The following is a 26,603-nucleotide window of genomic DNA, read 5'->3' as shown; positions in this document are numbered from 1 at the left end:
CAGCAGGTCTGTGGACAACACCAAAGATGGGGAAGTGGTCAACAGGCCAGAAGCCAGGGTCTAGACTAGCTGGACAAACTAAATCTCATGAAGATCAATGCAGGAAAATACAAGGTTCTGCTTGGGGGCTGCAATAACCCTGAGCAGCAATACAGGGTGGTCACTGGCTGGCTGGAATGCAGTCTCACAGGAAAAAGTCCTAGGGTTCCTGGAGGACAATCTGATGAACATGAACTAGCAGCGTGCCCTTTCAAGACAGCCAACCACATCCTGGAATGTACTCACAGGAGTGCAGCCAGCAGGTCAAGGGTTGTGCTTCTTCCCCTTTACTTGGCATCTGTGACACCACAGCTGGAGTCCTCAGCTGTCAGCCTTGGGCTTCCCAGTACAAGGCACAAGGCCATCCTGGATTTTGCACACCCAAGGCCCACCAGGGTGGCTAACAGGCTGGAACAGCTAAGTGAGCTGGTTTTTTAGCCTGATGAGAAGGTGAGATCCTACTGCTTTCTTCAAAGACAGAAATGGACTTTGCTTGAGGGTACATGTAATGAGATTCAATTGCTATCAGAACATGGAAAACTCCAACTAGATGTAGGAAAACATTTTTTTTTTACCTTGATAGCAGCGAACTCTTGGGGCAGGTACTTGAGAATGTTGCAGAAGCTCCATTCTTAGACATGCTCAACTCAACTGGCTGAGACACTGAACAGCTGCTGTAATTGGACGTGCTTTGAACAATTCTACCTGGTCTCTAGAGGTCCCTTCCAACCCACATGATTTTTTTGAAACTATAAAAGCTGCTACTGTACTTGTATACTTTACATAATCAGTTTTACTTGTATACTTTACTTGTATACTTTACATAGGTCAGTTTCCTAACCCTCTGTCCTGAATTTCAAGAGTCTAGTGGTATTATCGTATTAAATATGGCACACAAATCACCGATGCGGCACTCTAAAAGAATGACTGCATGGAGGCAGATAAGGCTCTATGCAGAAGTATGATAGTTTAGAGTTTTTTGGGGTCTCTTTACAGTTATAGTAAATAGATCTATTTTCATTCAGGATTTTTCCTGTAATGTCTAAGAGTAGCATGAATAATGGTCAAAGCCAAAAAACTTCTCCTGCCAGCCAAAAGTCCCTTAGGACTGATCTGGGGTTCAGTTCTATCTAAAATTAAACAAAAGATAAAACAAACATTCAAGTACAGACTTTTTCAGCATAATTTTAAAAAAGTTGGCCCAGAAGCATAATGCATAATTCATCCCAAGCTGATCTCCCAAAAGAGTGAATTTTTTCATGTAAGAACTTGACTGCTTTATCTCTGCCAAAGCTGTTCATCCTCTCACTGCAAGTTAGCTTGCAAGTCAAAGCCATTACAAGGACTTCCACATGAGTGAGGTCTCAAAGTCTGTATTACATGTATGAAAAAAGAAAACAGGATAGGATTTGGCCCAGGCAAATCCTATTTATTTATTTACAATAAATAAAAAAATTCATAAAGGCAGTCTTTAATAATAAATAGCAATAACTTGAGACTAAGTAGATCCAGTTTCAATGTTTACAGTTAATTAGTAGCTTGTCTTCCACATTTTCCTTTCTGGATATTTTCTTTGTAACTACTATTTCTAAATCTCACTGTGATACAGTCTTAGATCTCATCAACTCCTGTTTGCAAGGTTAATATATATTAAACACAGAACCATTTTCCTCTCCATTCAGATTTTTACTGATACGATTTGTATTAGCAATATCTCACAAGTAAAAAGGTGAAGAGTCACCTGATGAGGGTAATATTTTTAAGAAGCAGTTCTAACTGCAGTAAGGGATGTTAAATTGCTTAATTTAGAGACAGCTCTATTAGATACAAGAACAGATACAAGAGATACAAAAGGTATTACAAGGTGCTACATTCCTGCTGGTGACTTCAACAATAACATGAACAACAGTTGCACTGAATAAGAAAATTCTCCAAATTTCTATTTCCATTCAATCTTCTCCATATCTGCTGAGGCTTGAAACAATTCTTTCAGTTATGATGTTATCAATTACCAGCCATGAAAAATGGAAACTTTAAAATTTGTTTCATATAAGCCTGTACACAGCCAGAAATCGTGTGGAAAAGGAAGGTGACTACATTAGACAAACGGCACTGGATTTATGGGGAAAATTTCCTATCTGCTGCTGGGAGCTATAATGTGTGTGTTGAAGAAAGATAGTAGAATAACATCCTGATTAGTGATTAATATTTTAGCTATTGAATTTCCTAAATTTTTTCAGAAGTTGGATCTCGGCTCATGATGTTCAACTCCTTCGAGAATGTAAATACAATTGCTGATAACTGCATTTCTCTGTACCCCTTTGCCTCTTCAAGTAAAACATTTTTCTTCACCAAATGTTTACATCTTCTACAACCTTGTTTAGATACACAATTCTTCACTTATTTCTCTCAAAACTCTTCTCCTTTAAAAATAGTGTTTCTCATTTACATGACTACATGGTATACACAAAATATGTAGCATAGTCTGTAAAGCAAGAAATTTCTTCCAGAATACATAATCCATACACAAATCTGAATTTTTATGTTCATTATTAAGTGTGTACATATATAAAGCTCCATGCAGTACCAATGAAGCATAAAAAAAAAAGCCATTGGTTTTGAAGAAAACTCTATGCTAGTTTCTTTAGAATATTTATTATTTTATGAAGTTGACTAATGAAGCAATAGGACAAGAACAACATGGAAAAGTCAGATGCAACAGCAAATAACAAAATAAAAATACACACTTTCTCAATCTTTCTCATAAATAATAATGTACTGTTTGAGATCTTCTAACAATAACCATGAAACACTGCAGAAAAACCACATCAAAAAGTGATATAAGGGGTATTATGACACACATGTTGCTTTATCATTGGGTGCTCATAAAGAAAATGAGATCTATTCAAGCATTTCAGTTTGGAAGGTTGTCCCACACTAATGGCCTATGGTCAGAATTCAGCATATAAATCTTCCTACGTTTTTGAGCTCTTCAGTTGTGCAGGCTGCACATTACCAGTAAAACACGATGTCTCTACCTACACTGCGTCACTGATGACAGCAATATGCAGGTCTTAAATTGTAGTGAAGAAATGATTTTTCAGAGATGGCCTCTGGAAAAGGTACTATGAAAATCTCATCTAGTACTTAATCTACTTCAGATGATTTTAAGTAAAAAAGAAAGCTTTCCCTTCTTCAAACAACTCATTTGGGGGGGATGAATACAATGTGCTTCTCTTAGTTTTCCTTTCTGAAAAGCATCTTCAAAGGTATTTTATAAAACCAGAAGAATTTAGCTGAAAAATGTAGGCAGACAACAATATCAGTGAGTTTTTCAAAACAATGCTTTTGCGCCTGCTGTTTTCTTAAAAGAATTTATTTTTAAAAAAAAATCCCAAGCACCTATTTTGAAGAATTCTTGAACTAAATTTTAGTGGTTCGATTTCTTCTAGTAGAGTATGTTAAGTTTACAAGTTCTGCTTCATTCTAAGAAAGCAGTACATCACTAAATGCTCTCATGAATAACCTTTCAGCCATTTTCTTCCAGTGCTGATATAAAATCTCTCCTAAATCAAGTCCTATTAAAAGGAAGGTAATTTTGACTAACCCTTTATTCAAATGTGAGAGCATTCAGACAGTAGGAGCCCTTCAGCGTAATGGAAAGCCAGTTCTACTCAAGTCATAGTATGTAAGAAGGAATGATGCATGAAAAAATTGAAAGGAACAGAAAAAAATGAGGTGCAAAGAGCTGCTTTATAGGACAGCCAGGCTCTGCAGGACTCTTCAAGCATAACAGGATTTGCCTTCTGAGCAAGAATCTTTGGATTACCAGACCTGAACAACTGAGTAGAGTTCATGTAGAAGAGAAAGGGAGAAAAAAAGGCTATTGGAGTCTATCAGCATAAGAAGCCATGGCTAAATGCAGTTTTCCGTGGGCATCAACAAATGGGGTGCAATCAGCACCGTGATGCATTGCAGCCTGAACACATCAGTCCTCAGAACAAAGCTAGTGTACAACAACTTAACTGCTCTGACACGGCACCACCTACCACTGCCTCATCTGTCTTTGGCATGAAAGTCATACCCAGTGCATTGCCAAAATATTATTATAAGAGCTCTTACACAAATCCAGCATTCTAGCTCTTTTCCCAAGGTGTTAATTATTAGTTCAGTTTATGACAAAATTCATTGTACGCTCTTTAGGCTTAAGTACTTTTCCAGACTCCCACAGGGACTTTTGATTTTTTCATCTTTTTCCAGATTGTCCTGCCTTTGACTGAGATAGAGTTCATTTTCTTCTTAATCACTGGTACAGTGCTGCGATTTGGATTTTGGATGAGAACAATGTTGATTCCACACTGATGTTTTAGTTATTGCCAAGCAGTATTTAGAGTCAAAGAGGAATTTTCAGCTTCTTACATATCTCACCAGCAAGCAGGATGGGAGACACAAGAAGCCTGGCGGGGGGACAGAGCCATGACAGACCCAAACTGGCCAAAGGGATATTCCACACCCCCCAGTCTCATACTCAGGATATAAACCTAGGGGAAAAAAAGCTAGCTGGGAGCCACTGCCTGGGAGAAGGCTGGGCATTGGTATGAATCACCTGAATTCACTTTCTCCCCTAAAAAACACTGTGTATGATTTGCTTTTGTGGCAAGAACACTTACCCTGCTGCCCCTGCGGCGTTTGTGAGATGATGAACTGTGCTGGCTGCAAGTTGGTTGTTGGATGCACCAACACAAACTGTTGCAGGTTGAGATTCTGCTGCTGAAGCTGCTGCAAGTGCTGCAAATCCTTAAGGAAACGGGAAGGGGAAAAAAAAAAAAAGAAGACCAAAAAAAAACAGAAAAAAAAGAAAAATGAAAAAAAAAGAGAAGACAAAAAAAGAAAAAAGGAAAAAGAAAAATGAAAAAGAAAAAAAGAAAAGAAAGAGCTGTGTTAGACATGCAAGTCAGCAATAATTCCCAATATAAGATTTCCTATCAGCCACTTATACTCTAACATTTAGAGAAAAAAGTGGATGTCAAACACAGCAGAAGTCCTGCAACTGAATATACTTTAAAATGGCAATTCGATTTTCACCTTCATTCATAAAACTGAAGTTATTTACTAAATAACCCAGCAAGTATATCCAGAACTGTTCTGCTTTAAAAACAAAACAAACAAACAAACAAATCAATTTCCCTTCCCCACAAATTCAGGAGTTTTCAAACACATTAAACTTATCAGCACAAAGATCTCGCAAACTTATTTTTTGAGGATGGAACTCTGCTACAAATCAAGCATATTAGCTGGGAGCTATTTTTTTTTTTGTAACAACAGTCTGCAATTACCATTTGAATCAACAACAGGAAAGCAAAATATCACAGATTCCTTGTTTGCACTCTGGTTGTTCAGTTCAAATTTCATAAAGTAGCTAACTCAATTAGTAAATATATTTCATTTGTTCTGAAACAAATTAAAATAAGCTTAATAGATACGACTATAATGAAAGGTTAAAAGGAATAATCCAAAACACTACATTGTTGAAGAACCCTACTTTTATGTATTTAAACCATTCAGGACTATTAATTTTCTATAATTAAATGACAGGTCTCAATGTAAAATGTTAATCTCTGAGAAACTGAGTTTTCAAGAAAAATGCTTCAACTTGACATTTAGCTGGAGAATGAAAACACAGAGAACTGCTTAAAAATCGTTCCCCCTAAACAGCTTTTTTCTTTTCATCTCCAAACAACACAATAACAAGGGCAACTGAAATTTAAAAAACACACTGTGAAGTCAGCCAACATAACAGTGGTAATCCATGAAAACTATCTAAACACACTTATTGGATTTTTCCATCCTTCCAGGAAGAATCTATTTCAAAATACTCACCAAAGAGGTAGAAAAAAGCCTGAATGACATACTTCCCCCACTTGCAACCTCCCATTACACAAACCAAACCAAGCAGACAAGAAGACTCCCCCAAAGCTCTGTTTCAGGGAAGTCACTAAGGTCCCTGTTTGCAGAGAAACCGTGTTCAGGTGCAGCAGTGCCTGGTGTGGCTGCTTGGAGCTGCTCATCTTCCCACAGCCCCAAACACACCTGAGTTCAAGTGAACCAGAGGAACAAAGAGCTGCTCCTTGGGCTGATGCAGGTTACTGAGCACTCCCACAACCTGCTCAGCCAGAGGATGGGACAGGCCATTCACTGCCAGCAGTGGATTTGGCGATGAGAAGTCATGACAGACTGACAAAGACTTCTTTATTACACAATTCTGGTATCTGTGACAATACATTATTTTAAATCTGCTAAAACTAACTTGAAAGTTGCAACAATCTCCTTCAGGAGATCAGGGGTGGGGAATGTCAGAAAGGAAGACTAAGGAGGGGAAAAAATAGGGAGTCCACTGATTTATGAGACCATAGACAGGCTTTATAAGAAAACGACTACTTAACCTGCATTACACAGACACTGGTCATCAATCACTTGGGCTGCTTAGCCCTGTTAAGTCAAAAGCATGCAGTGTAATAATATGGTAGACAGACACCAGACGGATTGATCAAGCAATGCACTTTAAGAAATGGAAACTTCCATTTTATAGGAGAATGCTAAAATTTTAAAAAGCACCCATGAACAAAAAAGTGGTTTTAAAGTCAATAGTATTGTTTGCTTTCAGAAAATTGCAGAAATAATGCAACTATTCCAAAGAAATCAAGGCAAAATGCCTTCTTGAAAGAGAGCAATAATTACTCCAGTTCTACCCTGGAACTCCATGTTTCTTATATCCTAATATCACATTGGTCAGAACTACTACCAAAACCTCTCAGTTCTTGAGCTCAACACAACTTGGATGTCCACTCATTTATTCACTGATTTTCAATGCTCAGCTGGTAGCAGATTGTGCTGACCCTCCAGCTCAGAGGGTGCTGATACTGGAATGGATGTAAGGACTGGATGCAGAGTTGAAAACAGAAATGGAAAGAGCTGGGCAAGCTCAACACTGGGCAGAAGAAAAGGAAATAAAGAGAGGCTGCAGGATGAAAATACAGGTAGATAAGAGAAAAAAAAAACCACAAATGCAAAAGGAAGAGTTGGGAAGACCCTGTGGAAGAAAAAAGTATCAATGGAAAAATAGATAGGTTAAGGACCTCTCCCAATCAAAAGCAAACAAATGAAATCACCCCAGATGACCAAGGAGATCTCAGATGATTTGAAGCCACCCCCACAGGAGATGGAGTTACATGCAAGAAAGAACACAAAGAAACACTGGCAGTGTATCTGTAAGATCAAAGGAGGAGAGCTTTTTGTTTAAGACTATGGTATTCATAACACTGGCTACCCAGCCAAGACATGACAGCTCTTATCATCAGGCTCTTACACTTTAATATGAGAAAACTGTTTTTAAATTGAGGCCTCAGGGAGAACTGATATAAGCAATCTTATTCTGTGCATCTGCCTTGGTAAATGGTATGTTGGCTAAGCCTTGTTTAAATACAGAAATATAATTCTGCAACGTAAAATGAAAATGATACCTCCAAGGCTAATCACTCCTAAATAGCCCTACCAGCCCCGCAAATGCATTTGAAATCCAACTTTATTTCCACCTTGGGAAAGTTTTTTTATTTAGTTAATTATACCATTATAATAAATCTCCCAACAGCAAACACACAAACAAACCTGACACTGTTTTCCTATACTGATCTTTTTTTCCTCAGTTTTAAAATTTGTATGTTAGCACAAGCACATAGAGATGGAAAGACTTTCATGGAGACATGCATGTCTTCTGGTGCTGCCTAGCAATTTAGAAAGATCAAAACAATCCAAATACTACCTCAGCAGAATAATCTGTCAAGTGCTAGGTCTTACTGTGAGGAAGATTTTTTGTTTAAAAAAAAAAAAAAATCTAAATTTCTAAATTCAATGCCATTATTTCCAATTACAGCTTCAGCACAAACTTAAGCATCAGACTCATTTTGAGATTTACATCACATAATTCAGCGCATAGATCCTGAAAGCAAGGAAGTTTATGAAAAACCCCAGAAGTTGAAACACAACTGTTTAGTGTCATTCCAGGAGCAGCGCAAGCTCCTCACCAGGCTGCTGCAGCAGATACCTTATGTGAACTGCAGTGCACATTAAAGAAGTCATGCTTTTGCAATTAGTTAATTAAAATAAATATGGTAATCCCCCTGTCGCAGAGACTTGCCAGTTAATCAATTATTCAAAAACCATCAATTAAAACAAACATTCAGCTATTTGTATAATCAGCTATATATTTACAATAGCAACACAAACAAAGCTGAGCACTGCTTACAAATCCTTGCCAAGATGGATCAAAAAGCATGGTGCTATCTACCTATGAACCTAGATGGTAGATGTTTTCCATAAGTACCTCAAATTATATCCAACACCTGCACAATTTATGCTCTGCACTTTCATCATAAGGAGCAGTTAACAAGATTCAACCAAGCTCATTTATGTATCAAAATAACCTATCCTAAAAGACATTAATTGTAAAGTCAAACATTTAAGTAATTAGAAACATCAGAAAACAAGTACAACTTTAACTTGCTCTGCCATGTGGCAGCTACAAGATCACACGCTATTTTTCAGAGAGCCTTTAGCTCACTCTGTGCACAAATCAGACAATGCTGCCTTCAGAAACTCTTATTTGACAGCACATGCCTGATATTTTCAACTCCTCTCAAATACTTCTCTGAAGATTTTCTAAGTTCTGGAGAAAAAGCCAGTACAAAACTAAATTGTAAATGCTTCAGACATTTTCAGAGCTTTGCACTGAGGTGGGAGAGCAGGATTAGAAACATCTCACAAACGCATCACACTGGTATCCACTTCTTTGGTGGGCTGTTTGACAAACCTAAGGCCAGACAGTTCAAGGTGCAGATTTTGTTAATAGGAAATTTTAGGCCACCGCACTTCAGTGAGGCAGACCTTGCTATCTTAAGCTGCACACCTGGAAGAGAAGAGGCACACCTGTGGATTGCTTACATGTATGTTAAGACTCACATCCCATCAAGTGGGAACTCTGTCACAGGTACATGGAAAGATGTCAAAAGCTATAACCAGCAACTTCCTTGACAAGGGCATTGCCCATTCTCTTCTTGAAATCTGTCTGTATTATTGCCTACAGACAGTCTAAACAAAATTGAGATATGATCTTAGAATTACAAGTTTCCTTGAATGCTACATCCTTCAGTCATCTCTACATCATGCCAGTGAAGTGGATTCCTTTGCTAAAAAAGGTATTACTTGCTGATGTGACTTCTCACAATGAAACAAGAGCTTCAGTGGGAGGAATGTCACCAACACAGCAACACCAGCACTCACCTTTTAAAAACAGGATGGCATCACTCTGGCCTCTCTAAGGACAGCCAGAGAGGTCAGAACTTCTAGACCAACACCACAAAAGTTTGTCACTTCAGCTAATGAAAACCTGATAGCACAGCCAGGCTGTTGTTATTCAGGTAGTGGACCAGCACAGTAAAGGACTGAACATTTCACCACCAGACTTCACAGACAATTGCAACATTTTCATTCTTGTCCTTAATCAGACCTTATGTTCACTTTTTGGAAACTTCATTCTGGTTGAATGCAAGAGAAAATAGCCTGAACAGAAAGCATTAGACAGTCTTAAAGAACTTGGTTTACTCTATGAAGCAGCAACTTTGAAGATTATATACCCCACACACTTTGCACAGCTAGACTAAGAAAACTGATACTATGTACCAAGAGCTTTAATCTATGGGAAGATGGACCTCAGCATGAGCAAGACAATCACCTACTCATAGTACTCAAGATGTCTAAGCTGCACATTTGATTATCCTTGTCCACAGGTCTAAGGATTTTCCACACTACATACACTAAGCACAGAGTTAGTGCCACTGCAATCTCCACACTGAATTAAGCCAGTCCTGGAAGACCCAGGAGGTTCCTCACTGGTTCTAGTAAGCAGAACATCCACAGCAAGCAGTCCTTCAGAACTGACAAGTCTTTAGTACCAGACCACAAGACTGGACAGATTCCAACACCAGACTCATTCTCCAAGGTTTTCTCCAGACACATAGGAGTGCCCATTCTTTGTCACGGAACCTGCAGCATTAAACACCAAGCCAAAATAGCACACAAACGGGTCAAGTCAAACTGCCATTCTCCAGCTCTGTCATTTTGCTTCTAACAAGCACCATTTGGGTCTGACAGGCATCCTTTTTGATACACAGGCATCACTACCCATCCAGGTCTCAACAAGTGCAACTTCTGTGGGCATCTTTCCATACCCCTTTTTTCTCCTTTCTCACGCTAACTACGAGGAAAATTCAGAAAACACAGCATCTACTCAGACTCTGGTACAAACTCAGAAGCCCAGTGGAACTGAGGAGCAGCTGGCACACATTCCTTGCTAAGACTATCAAACTTCAACCTCATCATCCAACAATGCACGAGGAAAGACTAACAATGCTCGAGGACTCTAGCAACTCACTGAGAGAGGAACAACAAATTTTATTCGAATGGTGCAATCAGTCAAAAACCTCTTTTGTTTTCCACCCTCTCAAGCCTCAAGGCTCACCTGTGCAATCTGTATTGGCTGAGATAGAGGGATCTGCGTCATCGGCGTTGCAGCAGAGGCCGAGATGGTGGCACCAGCAGCGCTGTGCTGCTGACTGGCTGAGTGCTGCACTGCAGCCGCCAGCAACTGGGCCTGCGCCTGTTGGAGCAATAACTGTTGCTGGGCTGGCGTCAACGTGAGCTATAAACAATTAGAAAACACAGCCATTAATAATGGGAAGAGCCACTTCAGCTACAAAGTCATTAGATAGCTCAGTACTACTTATGTTAACCAGGCAGTCCTAGGGCTATTCCACTAACTGGCCGAGGGCTCTGGCCTTAAGGAAGGACAGCTGGCTATTCGATACAGTGTGGGAACCAACCTAGCAGAGGCCTGACACAAACCAAACTGCACCACCACCAACATTTGCACTTACTGGAACTTATGGAACCTAACTCTGCTCCAAAGTTTCCTCACAACTCTACCAGGAGTTTCAGGGAAAAAGCAATTAAGTAGCAAGCAAAAGAAAAGAATCAGTATTGCCAGGATTTGAAAGGAAATTTACACCCAGCAGAACAGCAAGTGATTAGCCAGATGAATGTGAAGCAGGAATGCTGGCTATGGCTACTGAACAAACTGATAACGCCCCAGCTGCTTCACATTAGCATGAATCCCTGCCATATTCCATCATTTCCATTATGCCCTAAGATATAAGTAAAGAACATGAGCTCCATTTGTTTCTCTCCAAGTCTCCCCATCTGCCTTTTTTTTTTTTAATAGAATAGAGTTGGCAACTTTACATCCCTTCCCTTTCCCAAGCACACATTATCTCTGTGGAACAGGTGGCAGCAGTCTCTCCTTTACATGTAAATGAATCTTGATGCCCATATTTACTACAACCCGTATCTGCATAGGCCTGGAGTTTTGAATGTTTCACTACAGCAGACAATCAGGAATTAAAACAAACCAGTATTTTCTGAGAATACAAAAAATAATAAAATATGCCAGGTTTTAACAACATATCGAAACAGCCTCACTTTTAAAACTTTCAATGCTTAACTGAAAACTAAATAGGATGTTTATTTACATAGTAACATAGTATTTACATAGGAGAAGATTTAACAATTGAGCCTGACATTAAGGAGTCATTTCATGCAAGTGTAGGGATGATCTAACCTAACACTTCAAATCAAAAATACATTGTCAGAACGACTGCCCTAAGCTTATTAACACACAAACTCTTATACTGCAAAGCTGATTATGGGGAAGCAAATTCTTTAACCAGTCCATTCACAAAACTTGCCCTTTTTTGAAATGACTGAAAGCCATTACAACAATTCAGAAACACCAGAAAGTCTAAACCAACAATTATCCCATATATACTCCCAAAGTATTGCAATTAAAAACCCCTCAAAATCAGTAGGTTAGAACAAAAGGGTTCAACAGGTTTAAGGAAAGTACTAATAGAGTTACTTAAAAAGAAATGTGTTTGAGAAGAGGAAAAATTAACAATTCCCATAATTTTTGTTCTTCATCCAGCTATAAGATTCAGTCTTGGTCTCCCATGCCTCGTTTTAATCTTGAAAAAAAATAAAATTTCTCTTTGTGACATCAGTGACTGCCTCATTTGTAACTGTTGTAAAACAACAGGTTTTAATTTCATTGCAGGGTCAAAAGGGATACTGAGAACAGAGAGAAAGAATTCTTTGTTGCTGATGTTGGGAAACAAATACTTAGGGACAAACCCCAAATATTACAGTCCGCTTATTTTTCTAGCAAAATATCATCTGTTGCCCCTTCCACTGAAGTTCATACTACATTAAAGGCAGTTGCAGCGCCCCTCAACGATACCTGTGTGGGACTGCAGCATCCCTGGGTAACTCTTACCCCGGTGATCTGTCCTCCGGCCAGCATGAGCTGGGTCTGGGGTATGGCCGCCTGCACTGAAGGCTGCTGGGAAGGCTGGCTTGGCTGCTGAGAGTCCCCAGATTCTTCATTAGATTTAGACTAGTCAAAAAAAAATACAACTCTTTATAGTGTAAAACAGATGTTAATGTATGACGCTGCTATCTCAACACTGCACAATAAAAATCTTTCATCTGCATACGAAAAGCCCTTGGGTTTATTTTAAGAGTGTGTTTAAGCAATGGCTCTGTGTGCCCACCATCTCAGCTACGATTGCTGAAACACGTCTGTAGGTAATGCAGCTTAAACAAAACAAAGAGACTCTCTGGTCTCCTGTAACTCCCTGACATTATCTTCAGGTCCCACTTAATTTTACACAGTGCAACTGACGCTGATGCTACCTTTCACCATGAAGAAAGAGAAGGTTGTTAAAATTATTCATTGCCTAAAATCCTGAACAATGGAACGAGGGAAAGGAGACTGTGTTTCCATTTTCTCTATCTCCATCCTTTACCTCTAAGTCATCATACTGTTGGTTTATATAGAACCTTTTTGAAAAATCCTCACAGGTTTCTCTACCTACAGCAAGATATATAACATATACAGTGCTTTTAGATACTCAGTGCATTTATTTAATTGAATGCTTTATTTTAAAAGATTCAAGTTTATTTTGATTTATTTTTGTGGCTTGGTTGTTTGTTGTTTTTTTTTTTTAAAGAAGAAATTGTGAAGACATGAGGGAGGAAATGCAAGTGCATGAAGAGGGGGAGAGAGTTTTATGATAATTAAAACTGGTTATGCAGAACATTACAATTCTGCATAGATTTGCATATTTTCCACCACCTGTTTTGGGGACTGCAGAGCAGGCTAATTAACATAAAGGCTCTGATTAATTCTGCCAGTCATTGAGTGATAATTACAGCACAGGACTGTAAACATTCTGCACTGGAGATACAGCCTGTTTGCCAACATCTCTCTCAGGGATGGAAGTTTACCATGGCAACCAAGGCAATTTTCTGCCTCCTTCCTCTTAGAAAGGAAGGTCACTATACCTCCTCTTCTTTCCAAATTGTTATTATGTATAAGTGGGTCCACATTCTATTGCATTTCATGTAATGCACTACCTACATTCTTTAATAACATGCAATACTGAAACCAGTTTTCAATAAAACTGCATCCCTTGCCCCTTAATATAGTACAGAGAGGAAGTAGAATGTTAACAGATAAACTGAAGTGTTCAGCATCATAGGAAAGTTTGAAAGCTTTGTTGTCGCACGTACATTATTAAACAACAATTACTCTGACTTTGAAATCGCTGTGTGTTGTTTACACAAGCAGTCTGAACTAGCCATATTATATAGTTGATGCTATGTTATATTCCCATATTCAGTTACCAGAAGTAAGGACAAATTGCTAAGTAATACCCACTATGTGTTTAAAGCAAGTTAATAAACAGAAGAACATGAAATATTCCTGGAGTTTTAAGGTTTGCATGATACCACACCTGACTAAAATTCAGCATTAAGTTATGGTCACTCCATGTTTTAAACAACTCCAGAGCCTGAATGCTTACAAATCCTGAACCTGATTTACAGTTGTAGAAGTGTTATTCCTTCATACCTATTATCACTTGCCAAACCAGTCAGACTGAGAAAACTGAGTAATGTATCATAGGTTAAGAACTATCTCTACTGATGCTGTTTGGATGAGAGAAGGATGAGCAGCAGAAGGTAACTGTCTTTACCTGTACATTTAAGGACTGAGCAGCAGCCTGTAAACTTGTTCCAGCGAGCTGGACCTACAACAGTGCAAAAATGGAAATGAAATAATGTAGAATCCACCGAAAACTAATAATGTAAAAAGAACAATCTCCCCACCCACATTCCAAAAAAACTCCCCCAAGAACAGAGCATGCCCCTCTACCACCTGAATCAGTGGAATAGGGGTTGTACTCCAGGCTGAAACAGATGTGTAAGACTCTTTCACGATGTTGTTCATCTACCTCTTACTGAAGGTATCCCTGCCTAAGGATGTAGATATTATGGATGGAGTTGAAACAGAGCATATTGAACTGGACATGCCAACTAGTCCTATTCCTGCTGGAAAAATCCAGGCTCCAGGGCAGAGCATTAAGCTCCACTCATCGTCATCCTACTCCCATTTCAGAATGGGTCTTACCCCAACACTGCACTCACCAGCTTTCTGATATGAGCAAGCATGTGCACAGCACAGAACCCAGAGCATAACCACGCTTCCTCAAATTAACCCATTCAAGTATTTGCAGCCCTCAGCTACTGAAAAGAAGATCTCAATGCAGAGCACCGGAGACACTTCACAAAGGCTGTATTGATTCAGGTATACTTAAAACTTGAATTCGATGTTTGTTATTAACAGGCCCAAAGGTGGTCTTGTGGGTGAGCAAGGAAAAATGGATGATTCAGAAAGCGAGATTTTTTGAAGTGCTTTTTTATCTCTAATGAGGAAAACGTACAAAAAATGCTATCTTTTCATTTACTGAAACCTATTTGAATCAGTCTCACCTTGTTTCTACCAGCACCCCCAGTTATAAAGAAGGAATGTTCTGTAATTAATTAGCAACACTTTTAAAGGTCAGAGTAACAGCCTGTAGAGAATTCCATCTCTGGACACATTTGAAAATGACTGCTCATTTGAAAACCAGGTGACATGTAAGGATACAATAAAGCAAAGCAAGATATAGCACTCTTGCCTCTAGATGGAGGACCTCTATATGGTCCCCACATAGAGAAATCCACATATTTTCAGGCACAGGAGAAACTGCAGTACATGAAATTAATAACTGAATATTTGAACAGGCAACCTTGGAAGAGTCACTTTGGAAATATTTCCTACCGCTTTAGATGAAGGCACTACACATAGTAAGCATGATCTACATCAAAGCAAACACTCCCAGAAAGCCCGTCCTCATCAGAAGCAAAATACAGTTTGACACAGTCGACATAATCTGTGCTTTTACCATGGATTAACAGCAGAGAATAGCCTAAATAACACCACCTTGACATCCAAACGATATACTCAAAATAATACTTTAAAATTACACAAACACCACATAAAAGACTACAAATACATATTGATTGCTCAGGTACAGCCAGCACATTCCTGAAAATCTCTGTGAATGCAATTTGGACGTCCCTTTCACCACACAGCCAGCATTTCCAAATTAGAAATGCTGAATGCTGCCTACAGCCCAGTATTTTGCATTAGTCTAGAGCAAAGCGCTGCGTGTTAAGGTTGAATAACACCCCACTAACAGCAGCCTCACTACAAGAGGACAGATTGACAATAGATTCCCACACACCTGCAGGTGAATAAAAGAATACCTGAGACTTTCCTTTGAACCAGTTTCAAGAAATGAATCACACTTTATCAAACATGAAGTTATAAAGATCCTGACAACTGTTTAAATAAATAAATTTCCAAAGCAGGATAAAGCACTGTGCAAAACCCAATTACTGTCCTGGGTCAATCTATAGAACAAAACGAAGACTAAAACAAACAGAATTCTGCAGAACAGCTGTATCTGTCTCCATGTTAAACACACACTGGCAAGCCATAAAAACTAGTCAGCTTCTTTCCACATAAAGGCAGCCTACAACAGCCTATTGGTTCAGCAAATTCAAACAGTGGCACTCCCTTAGTCCTATATAAACCAATCTGCTAGGAAAATTGCAATTATGTGACAAGACGTGTGGAATGTTCCATACAATAAAACGGCTGTTCAGAGCTCTTAAAAGAGGGCATAAAAGCTTCAGTACTTCAATTATACCACAATAACTGTGCAACCTCAGACCTCAAACATTCAAGGTCATCCAATTAGGTACAGTATTTTAAAGTTTAACTTGGTGCAGAGGAAGGGAAAGAAATTAGGACATTTGTTTTCATATATCAAGTGCGAACAGATAAAAAAACTACAAAAAAAATGCCCCTTATACTTCTCTTCACCTAGGGATGCCCCATTTTGCTTCAGCCTGCATCTGAAGTTCAGCTTTGATTCCCTAAACACAGCAGCAGCAGAACAGAGGGATAGTATTAGAAGTCTGAATATCATCTGACAAACAGGTCACTGAAATAACTTTTTTGTAAAAAAAGAAAACCTCATAAGCCATATATGCTTAGTAAGTACAATCAACTTTTTTGTAGTTAATCTGTAAGAGTGTTTTTAGCTAGACAAGTGACAGTTTTGTAACCTTGGCAGCCATTAGGCCAATACAATACTTTCCTAAAAGATTTAAATTTTTTCTTGCCTTTCAATGTGGTCTCTCTATTAAGGTTAAAACAACAACAAAGCAAACAAACAAAAAACCTACTCAAAACTACACCACAACATTCAGGCATTCTCAAGTCCCCAAAAATGTGATTTGTTGTTCTCCCAAAGAGGTCTCACCCTATCCTGACATGTTCTGCAGCTTAATGCAATGAAGTGAATGCCACAATTAGGACTTTTCCCATCCACGCTCGTTAACTAGGTGGTGTACCCAGATTTATGTTCTAATAAATTACTCCCCATCATTCACAGAAAGAGAGAACATCGAGCACACCAGGGCAGCTGAGTCTCCTCTGTTTGAAACGTCTCTTCTCTTACCTGATGAAGGTGCCCAAGGAAGGCCTGGGCCTGGGCTGTAGAGATTGCTCCTCCGACAGGCACAGGCTGCTTTTGAAAGTCCAGGCCATTTGTTTGCGTGCCTGGAGAAAGAGAGATATTGAAAACAATTAATTACTGCTTTTAGTAAGTGGAATAACAATTAATGCTCCAACTTTCCTGCTAGTCTCTCAACATTACAGAGTAAAAAACCACTCAGAGAGTAAGAAGAATTGCATTTTTTTAGTGAAAGTGGGGTGGGAAGCAGTGTTGAGGCTTCAGTAATAGAGCATTTGTCAGCTGAACAAAATCAACATCATATTTTTTTAGCTTCCATCATCTATCTGTGAACCCTGAAGATATTTAAAAGATGTACAGATGTGGCACTTAGGGACATGGCTTAAAGGGGGACTTGGCAGCATTAACAGTTGGGCTTGATGATCTTAAAGGTCTTCTCCCACCTAAACAATTCTATAACCTGTGTTTCTATGTACACTACTACCCCATCGCTCTCTAAACAGTTTGAGAACCAAATGGGTGCTTGCTGCTGGGATTAAACTGTGTTTCCATTCTCCACGCACCCCCTATCCAATAGCTGAAGACTAACTTCAAATTCAGAAAGTGCCAACAGCAAGGTCCATATAAAAGCCACCTTTCCTAAAAGACAGGTAAAATAACACGTGATAAAAACACAAGTCTCATCTATATACAGCACTTATGGGCCACAGTTTTACTCTTCCCAGAAATTACTCCTCTACATTTCTGTTAAAGTTTGTTCAGAGGTCTCACTAGGTAAGATAACTGCCTTGGCTCGCTTTTGCTTCTTCACTTACTCTCATGTAACTAAAACCTGGTTATTTTCCTACATTTTTGCAATCTTTTCCTAAACTGCTCGGAAGACATGAAAACCTCCCAATTACTACAAAATAATTTCGGTGTGAGAAGAAAAAGAAAAAAACAAGTGAGTTTTTTTTTGTTACTACCCACAGGAAGGGAGACTCCAAGTGTGTTGAGCTGCAAGGAATTTCTAAAACAGATGATGCAATCTTTAAAATTGCATGACTGAAATGAAGCTAAACCAGCTTTAGACTTGCATGTTTATTCATCATGACAATCAGATTTTGTTCAGCGCCCACAGGCAGGTGTGCATACTAGCTCCTACTTCAAAATTCCTTCCGTCATCTACATTCTTTGCCATAAAAACCTAGGTTATCTACTGAGCAAAAGAGTCACAGTTGTTGAACAACAACAGGTGGTTGCTACTCCTTGTGAAACATCTGCAAAAGCAAGCAGGCATAAAATGTGATTAGTAAAATCGACTGTCCAATACCTCACACTGCTATTTTGACCTGCAAACAGCTTACACAGGTCACATTTCCAAAGACTAAACCACTGTCCAATTAAACACTGACATAATATCAAGCTTTCTACCATCCATGTGAAGCACACCTAGGGTGGCCTTTTGATGCATCTTTGGTGGGGGCTCTGTGTGGAAAGATTTGGTTGACTCCCAAGTTTTCAATTCTATGCTTTGGGCCAAGGTTTACAAACTTAAGAGACATACATGCAGCCAAAGATCCACAAATGTATTAAAAATATTCTAATTTTAAACTGCATCAAATTATTTTGCTTAATTAGTCTAGAATTCCAACTGCAAGTGAATACAGGGCCTCTCACTGGTCTGAATTGCTCCGGAAGGAATGCAACTTGGTTGCCTTTCTCCAAAGAACAGTATATAAGAAGGTCTGCTGGAAAGAACCAGAAGAATCTCATCTATCTTCATTCTTTCCAGTAAACTTCAGAATTCTCTCCATGCAGAAATACAAAGGGAATGAAAAAGTAGTTGGCTAAATATATAAAAATAATTCCTGACAAATAGCTACCATAAGTCAGAGGAAACAACCTACCACTCCTCATTTAATCAAAGGTTTTGAATTACTTTTCAATGGTCAGGGAATGAAAAAAAATACAGATAAGAAAACCTACTGGAGGGCAAATACTCCTCATTCCAATAGGAAACTTGTGGGGGGCTAAAAAATTATCTGCTTCTGAGAGAACCAGCTGCAGGCCTCACCTTAGGTAAACAGGTGAAGCTATTCTAGTTAACTATCTTCCAAAAAGAGCCTCAAAAATCATGATACCATGTTAAAAGAGCACTACTGTGCAAGTGTGCTGAAGAAATGCTCCAGTTAGCATTTCTTAAGATGGAAATCTGAAAAAAGCCTCCTAGGTGATAGTTTAGAAGAAAGTGAGCTCCAAGACTGAGCTTAAAATCTTCATGGCTCCCAACAAACAACTTAGGGGAACAACTCAGAGAAAACAACATTTTCTTCAAATTCAAAGAGATCAGTTTAAATTTAAATCAATTTAAATTGAAAGACATCAACTCCCTCTTCCCAGGCCTCCCAAAACCAAACTCAGGGTGAAAAAATCCACATCACACCTGCTTACTCTCTGTTCTACTACTTACATCTTAAACTCTCTTTAGTGTCTGGAAGCACAATGTCTCTTCCCCTCTGGATGAAGCCTTAATTTTGGAAGGAATGCTACCCTGGCTGCTTGCATTTATCACAGGATGCCTATGTCTTTTGAAGAAGAGCAAGGAAAATGAAGTGAGTCTAGCATATGAGAGGCCTTGCTTTTAAGGTGCTCAGTAGGATGTGGCACCACTCCCATGGAATCCAAGAAATCTGATAAGAAGCTGGATAATAAAGCTGCCAGAGGCGGAAGGTCAGCACATTGCAAGGACACGAAAGGACCAGAATGCCACTTTTGCTCAAGGTAAGAGTTAAATACAAAACCCTGTGATGATTAACGGACATGGCAGATACAATCATATGCATCCTAATTGTAAAAGTCTAGGGTATTAATGTATTTTCCATGTTCATCCCAACTTCCATAACTGCTAGAGCTCACCAACACCAAAAACAGCCCAAAAAGAGTGGGAACTCTCCATGTCCCATCTCTCCTTTCTTCTTGGTTCCAGCTCCATCTGGAACAGCTCCCTGTTCTGCCCCTTCTGGTAGTCCACCAGCAGAGTTTGTTTTGGTCTGGGTGCTCCACCCCCAGCCAGCTATGGGATGGAATTTCATCCTTACAACTGAGGTCCAGTGTAACCCAAGCATATTTAAATTCTAGCAAAAATTCAGCCATGTGCTCAGCTACTTCACAGAGCTGGTTTGGATGAAGACTTATACAGTGCAACTCCAGGGAAAGGAACAGAACTGTAAATACTGAACATGGATTATTGTATGGCATTTTGGAATTGTACCTGCAGAGGGTAAAGGCATGACAAAGTAGAGCAGGCAAAGTAACATTGCACCTGCAATCAAGAGAACAATTTACTCTCAAAATTCCACATTATAATCATCAGACTTCAGCCTGAGTTTGTAAACTGCATTAGAAAGGAAGAGGAGTTAGGAACTCCAGATCAGGGAAGATGTGGAATAAGATGCAAGAAAGAACTCAAGAAGGGAAGGCAGCCAAGGAGAAGGATGTTTTCAAAACCAGCTGGATTGGGTATCTGTACTGTGCTCTGGGAGCTATCTCCCAGCACCACCGCCATATTTTCCAAGGTCACCTCTCTCTCTCCACCTCTGCTGAAAGACAGATACCCCCAATACTCAGAAATTGTTGCTTCCCTATCCACGTTTCCTAATACCAAGTTCAGCCTGATAATTGCCTGATTTTAGCAGTTGAAGAATAGTTCATGGTCTCTCTCCTACAGACTTCCTTCTTATGGAAACTGGAAAATCAATCTTTGGAAATGAAGCAACGCAAACAAGTATCCTTAGAATCCTTCCAAATACTACACTTACAATAATTATTATTTTGCTGCTATGTCAACAAACATCATAATAGTACAGTTTCCATAGTCATTATAACCTTGGCTTTCACAGTTCTGCATTCACACAGCTCTTACAATAGAAAGTGCATTAAACAAACAAAAAGTTTGAGATGTTTTGGAAAATTTATGCGACCTATAAAAAGGAGATCAAAAGGGTTTTACTGTAAGGTAAGATATTTTTCTTACTTTCCCTTTCTCTAGCAGATACTATGTAGACTGTCTGCCCACAACTGAAGCTTGGAAAAGATTTCTCTAACTGTGCAATACTGATGACCAGTTGGTCAATACATGTTTTTAAGAAAAGAGCCATCCAACAGCTCCTGTACTCATATGTTTTGGTGGTTGTTTTTAATTGGTCTGAAACATGGGTTCATTTTTCAGATGTTTAAAAGCGAAGTCCAGTCAGCACAAAAAATTTTAAGTCATAGCATATTTCAGGCACTGTATTGTGACCAATATAATTAGGGGACTTTACAATGTTTCTTAAATAGTCAGAGCTCAAAATAAAAAACCCAAGTTTGTTAACTTCCATGAAGCTTAGCTGATAAGAGAACTACTGATGTTGTCATCTTTAACCAGTGGTAACTGTTATTTTTTTTTTTCCTGAGAACACCAGCTCTGCCAAATTTAAATGCACGCTCCACAGTAATTTCTCTTAACATTTTCAAGTCGTATCATCTCACGACAGTTTTAAACAGGAATGACCCAAACAAGCATCCACTGAAGTTTAAAAGATACAATATTAGTGTTTACACAGCAGACTCAAGTGATTTACAAATGTCACTGGAAAGCAGACAGAGAAAGTTACAAAAATAAGAACTCTGAGTGTTTATAAAAATCATCATCAGGCATTATCTGGGGAGCACAAGCACTGACAGAAAATCAATGGCACTTCCAGTTCCTCAGCATCCGAGCTGAAAGCTGACTTCTTTTCACTCAAGTATGCACTGAGCCCAGAACCATAATCTAAGTACCCTGATCAGAAGCCTAAAATTACATTCTTTGAGTATTCCTTTCAGAGCCTAACATCTGCCAAGTTGACTAATACAACTGATGCTTGAGCTCCCAAAGAACATCACAAATGCCATCAATCACTATCTCCAGGGGTTTAGGAACACTGCATTTTAAAACAAAGCAATGACTGCAGAACAGAGAGTCCTCAAAAATTCTAGATTACTTTAGCTCGTATAATTTAAAAATCAGGATACAAAACTGGAAGGAAAGACTGGAAACATTTAAACTAAAGAAGCAAAATTCCAGAAGTTTTAAACACCAGTCAGAGTCAAACTTTTGTAAAAACTAACTTTAACATAATGTTGGAGTATAAAAAAATACAGTCATTGTATCCCCTTTTAACATGAAAGGACCTACACGCAGCTTTACAATCCTTCCATTTTATGTCATGACCTCCAACTTCACAATGATGAAATATTTGCCTAAGAGAGCAGAATTCTGCTGAAGCAGATGCAATGCTCCTGTGATAATTGACTGATTACCTTTGAATAAAACAAATCCTCCTCCTTACCAGCTCAGTTGAGCTGAAACTGCTAAAGTTGCACTAAAAGAAGTGTGTTGGGAATGTGCTCTGGAGAAAGCACATGCAGGGAACTGCGGCCACACAGGGGGGGAAATCTGAATTTTCTCAGAAGTTTACACACATCCTCCAGCTACAAGGAGTCCATAGGGATATTTAAAACCATTGTTCCCTTGATACTGTTTATGATCATGAAATATTTACGGCCCATATGTTTTTGAAATAATGTTTTATATAATCCTAAACTCTTAAATACATAATAAAACACTTCTGTGCAGAAAAAACATTGATACCTCTCCCATTAAAATACAATGACAATTACAAAACCTGAGATGCCAGCAACAAAACACGCGTTAATAAGCAGGCACAATTCCTTTTCACTGAACCCATATATTGGCATAAAAAATCCAACCTCTCAGAAAAAGAAAATTAAATAATGTTAACTTCATCACAACTCCAGAGTTTAAAATAAAACTCTCATTATCAAACCATGAAGAAGAAAACTTGTTTTCCTCATACAATGTAACCAGACTTCTCTCAAAGCAACAAGTTCCCTCTCATCAGAATTTTCTCTTCCCAAACGCTATTCTGAGCTGAGAAAAGATTCTGAGCTAGGTAAACTACTTTGCATTCGGACTGTCATTTCTCTTACATTCAGAATGAGCATTATATTACCTCCAGAAAGGAATTAAAGCATGAGGTAGCATGGTTAAGTTATAGTGGCTAAATGAGCTTCTTCAATGGCTTAGAATTTGGTCACATCTTAAGAGTGTGCCAAAAGGCAGATTGGCCCTGACACAAAATCTGCTCTTCCCCACCAAACTTCAAGGTTCTATTCTAAAACAGTTCTATTTTAACAAGGTTCTATTTTAGCCAGAAAAGCTGACTCAAATTTTTTAAAATTTTGATATATTATGCTTTCTCCATTTGACTTGTTCTTGAGAACTGTTGTGACAGCTTGAATGAAATCTAAAACGGAAACAGGATCAGGCAGTGGCCCACATCTGCCAGGGAAAATTTCAACCCAAAAATAAACGATGAAGTTAGAAGTGCCAAAGGTATGCTCTGCCAGGAAAAAATTAGACTGTTTATGGAGAGCTAGAGCCACCAGAGCTTCGGTAGTATCAGAAACATTACAGATAGAAAAAGTGGGGAAGGGAAATCTTATATAAAAAGTGTGGATGGTACTCCAATAAAGTAGGTATGAATAATGCCCTGGATGCAGTAGGGTTAATGACAAAAGTATTTCCAGGTCTCTCAAATCAAAGGGTGAAGGTTTTTATTTGTTTGGTTTTGTGGGTTTTTAAAATCCCACTAAATAGGTAAAGAAATTTTGCTTTTAATATCCATTCAATTCCACCAGAATATATCTGCACCAATTGATCATTTCCTACCTGTGTTCCCGTCCCCACTCTCCATCGATGGTTTACTGGTTTCTGACGGATTGTTCATTCTTGAGTCTGCATTAAAACAGAAAGAAAGATAAAACAATACAGCAAAAAATCCCCAAATCTGTTCATACCTTTTTGTTCAAGGGAAGTACAGAACAGCAGAAATTTGCTATTACCTTACCCTAATTTAGATTTATAACACAAAAAAAAAGAACAACCAAAACCAGAACACAATACTGAATCTTCCAGATAAATATTATTTCAAAATTTTCTATGACATTATTCCCATATGTGAAAATATGGTATTAAGGGAATAAAAGACAGCATGCTGGAGGGCAATGATAGGTAGGAACTTAATTTTCAATGCAATGAAAGTCATAGAAGAAAAAAAAGGAGGGGGGGGAAGAAGGAACAGTGATTACACCAAGATTCAAAAACATTAAGTCTGACCATCATGGCCTGCATTATTCTTGTGTTTGCTCCCCCTGCCCCACCCCAACAAAAGAAAGGAAATTCAGTCATTATAATTAAATGGATGCCATTTTCCTAATTCTCCATTTCTATTTTAGTGGAATGTCATTGACATTAAGTTATTTTATATTGCCTATACATTCAGGCAAAACCATACAAATATAAAATAATTCCTCTTCTTTCTCCCTCTGGATGAATGTATTGAAAAGTCTGTTCCTGGTTTCAAAGCCTGTCAGCTGAATACAGTGCAATGCAGAGGGCCTCTCCAGATGGCAGACAGAGAATATAGTTTCCTTATATAGGAATCTATACAGATGTTCTGTGTACAGCATCAGCTTTCCAGCTTATTACCTCCTCATTCCTTGCCACCGACCCCAGTGTGCCACATTATCACAAACCAAAATTACAAAAAGAATCTCAAGACAGAACAGCTCATAAAATGAAGTGTAAGCAAATCCTTGAGCACAAACTTCCATTCCCATAATGAGCTAAAAGCAAGTTCAATGAGCTTAAAATGAACCCTTTACTCCAAGATATTCTCTCACTAGGTGCTTAAAAGGTTACCTCTGTCATGTACTCTCATCAAAGCAGTGATTTCCAAAATACCGATAGGCTGAAGAAGAATACAGGAACAGTATTAACTGTGCTGCATCTTTCCCCCAGACAGCTCCAAGAAAGCCCAGACTGCCTGGCAGTCCATGAAAGCTGGAAATGAGAAGATGTACTACCATGTGCCATCACCTGCTGCTACCAGTGCACAGGAAAGACAGGAACCTGTTGGAGTGAGTTCAGAGGCCATCAAGATGATCAGAGGGCTGCAGGACCTCAGCCATGGGGAAAGGCTGAGAGAGTTGGGGTTATGGAGCCTGAAGAAGACTCCATGAAGGCTTTACAGCAGCCTCCCGGTATCTAAAGAAGCCTGCAAGAGAGCTGGAGAATTTTTAGAAGGTCATGTAGTGACAGGGGAGAATAGCTTTAAACTGAAAGAGGGCAAATTTGGACTGGATATTAGAAGAAATTCTTACTGTGAGGGTGGTGAGCCACTGGAACAGGTTGCCCAGAGATGTGGTGGATGCTGAAAGTTTTTAAGGCCAGTTTGGATGGGGTTCTGAGCAACTTGATCTAGGGCAAGGTAGACGGTGGAGGGTTGAAACTGGACAATCTTTAAGGTCCCTCCCAAACCAAATCATTCTATGATTCTGTGATCAATATTTTTAAAACTAATATTGTTTTCCACATGAACAACTGTGGCAGGTGAACCCAAGAGAGCCTTGAAAATCCAGAGGACTTTAACAACCACAAAACTTCCCCTGACAAGCTAATACAACATCTCCAGAGCCTCAACTCTTCTCAGAAAGTTCCTATGCCTATTCTTAATTCTTTCAAAGGTTCAGCCATGTGTAAAAGAGATCTGGACTATCAGTGTTACCCTTAGTATAAAGGCAGATGTGCTTTTTGAAAGGGAGAGGGAATGAAGAGAAACTTTGCAGCTGAGTGCTGTTGGCCCACACTTCAGCAAGTTTTGCCTTGTTTTTCACAACCTCTGCTTAGCACATTCAAGCTACAAATTCAGAGTCTTAAAAAACAAGAGCTCTGCTAAGGTCGCAGGTACAGAACCTATTGCTTCCAGGCTCCTTCTTTTGTCATTTTCCACATCTGGATAGCATGATTCACACTCTACAAACAGAACATGGGTTCCAATGACTATATGGAAATGTCTGCTCTTGACTTGGCCCTCTCTGCTGAGAGATCTATATTTCTATCTAGACATTGTATATATCTTAAATTGAGTTTATTTGTTGTGGCAACAGCACATTTGCTTAGAATGATTATAGGCAACATGCATTAGATAAGCAGCATTACGTCATTCCTTTACACACAGATGACTACTGAAATTTCCCTTTAGAGAACACTGAATGGGAGTCCTTTGCTTTGGACACAAATATGAAGAGTCGTCATCCAACAGGAAAATGAGCAAAGAGTTCTTACAACTCAAATACATTTGGTTGTGGAAACCAGGCTAACTCATGAGGCTACTGGACATAGGATATAATTTTTAAGCCCAGAGCAGAAGAATAGCTTGAACTCAAGATACAACTGACCACAAAAGGGAAGAGCACAGGTTGAGAAAGTTATTTCAGAAACACAGAATCCATTTGCTGAACCACTTCAGAAAATTCATGCTAGAAAAACAACAGAGGGCCTCCTGTTGCTGGTTTGTTGCAGGAATTGAAGTATTAGGGCCA

The 26,603-nt window shown here is 38.9% G+C and overlaps 1 protein-coding gene across 2 annotated transcripts in view; it reads right to left on the bottom strand.

Annotated features, from left to right (window-relative positions):
- POU2F1 (POU class 2 homeobox 1) overlaps positions 1-26,603 on the bottom strand; it is a gene marked incomplete at its 5' end in the record, with an annotated part of 102,294 nt that overhangs the window by 18,524 nt on the left and 57,167 nt on the right. The window contains 6 exons of one of the 2 annotated variants that reach the window (XM_084226043.1): positions 4,710-4,836; positions 10,613-10,792; positions 12,443-12,598; positions 14,241-14,294; positions 17,118-17,218; positions 23,890-23,955. In XM_084226043.1, the coding sequence (XP_084082169.1) occupies positions 4,710-4,836; positions 10,613-10,792; positions 12,443-12,598; positions 14,241-14,294; positions 17,118-17,218; positions 23,890-23,955 (684 nt within the window). The remainder of the gene's footprint in view (positions 1-4,709; positions 4,837-10,612; positions 10,793-12,442; positions 12,599-14,240; positions 14,295-17,117; positions 17,219-23,889; positions 23,956-26,603) is intronic. The other variant, XM_084226044.1, reaches the window with a different exon arrangement.

This window comes from Fringilla coelebs (genome assembly GCF_963513975.1).
Source record: "Fringilla coelebs genome assembly, chromosome: 2".
Taxonomy (NCBI): Eukaryota; Metazoa; Chordata; class Aves; order Passeriformes; family Fringillidae; genus Fringilla; species Fringilla coelebs.
This window is presented reverse-complemented; position numbering and strand designations above follow the sequence as displayed.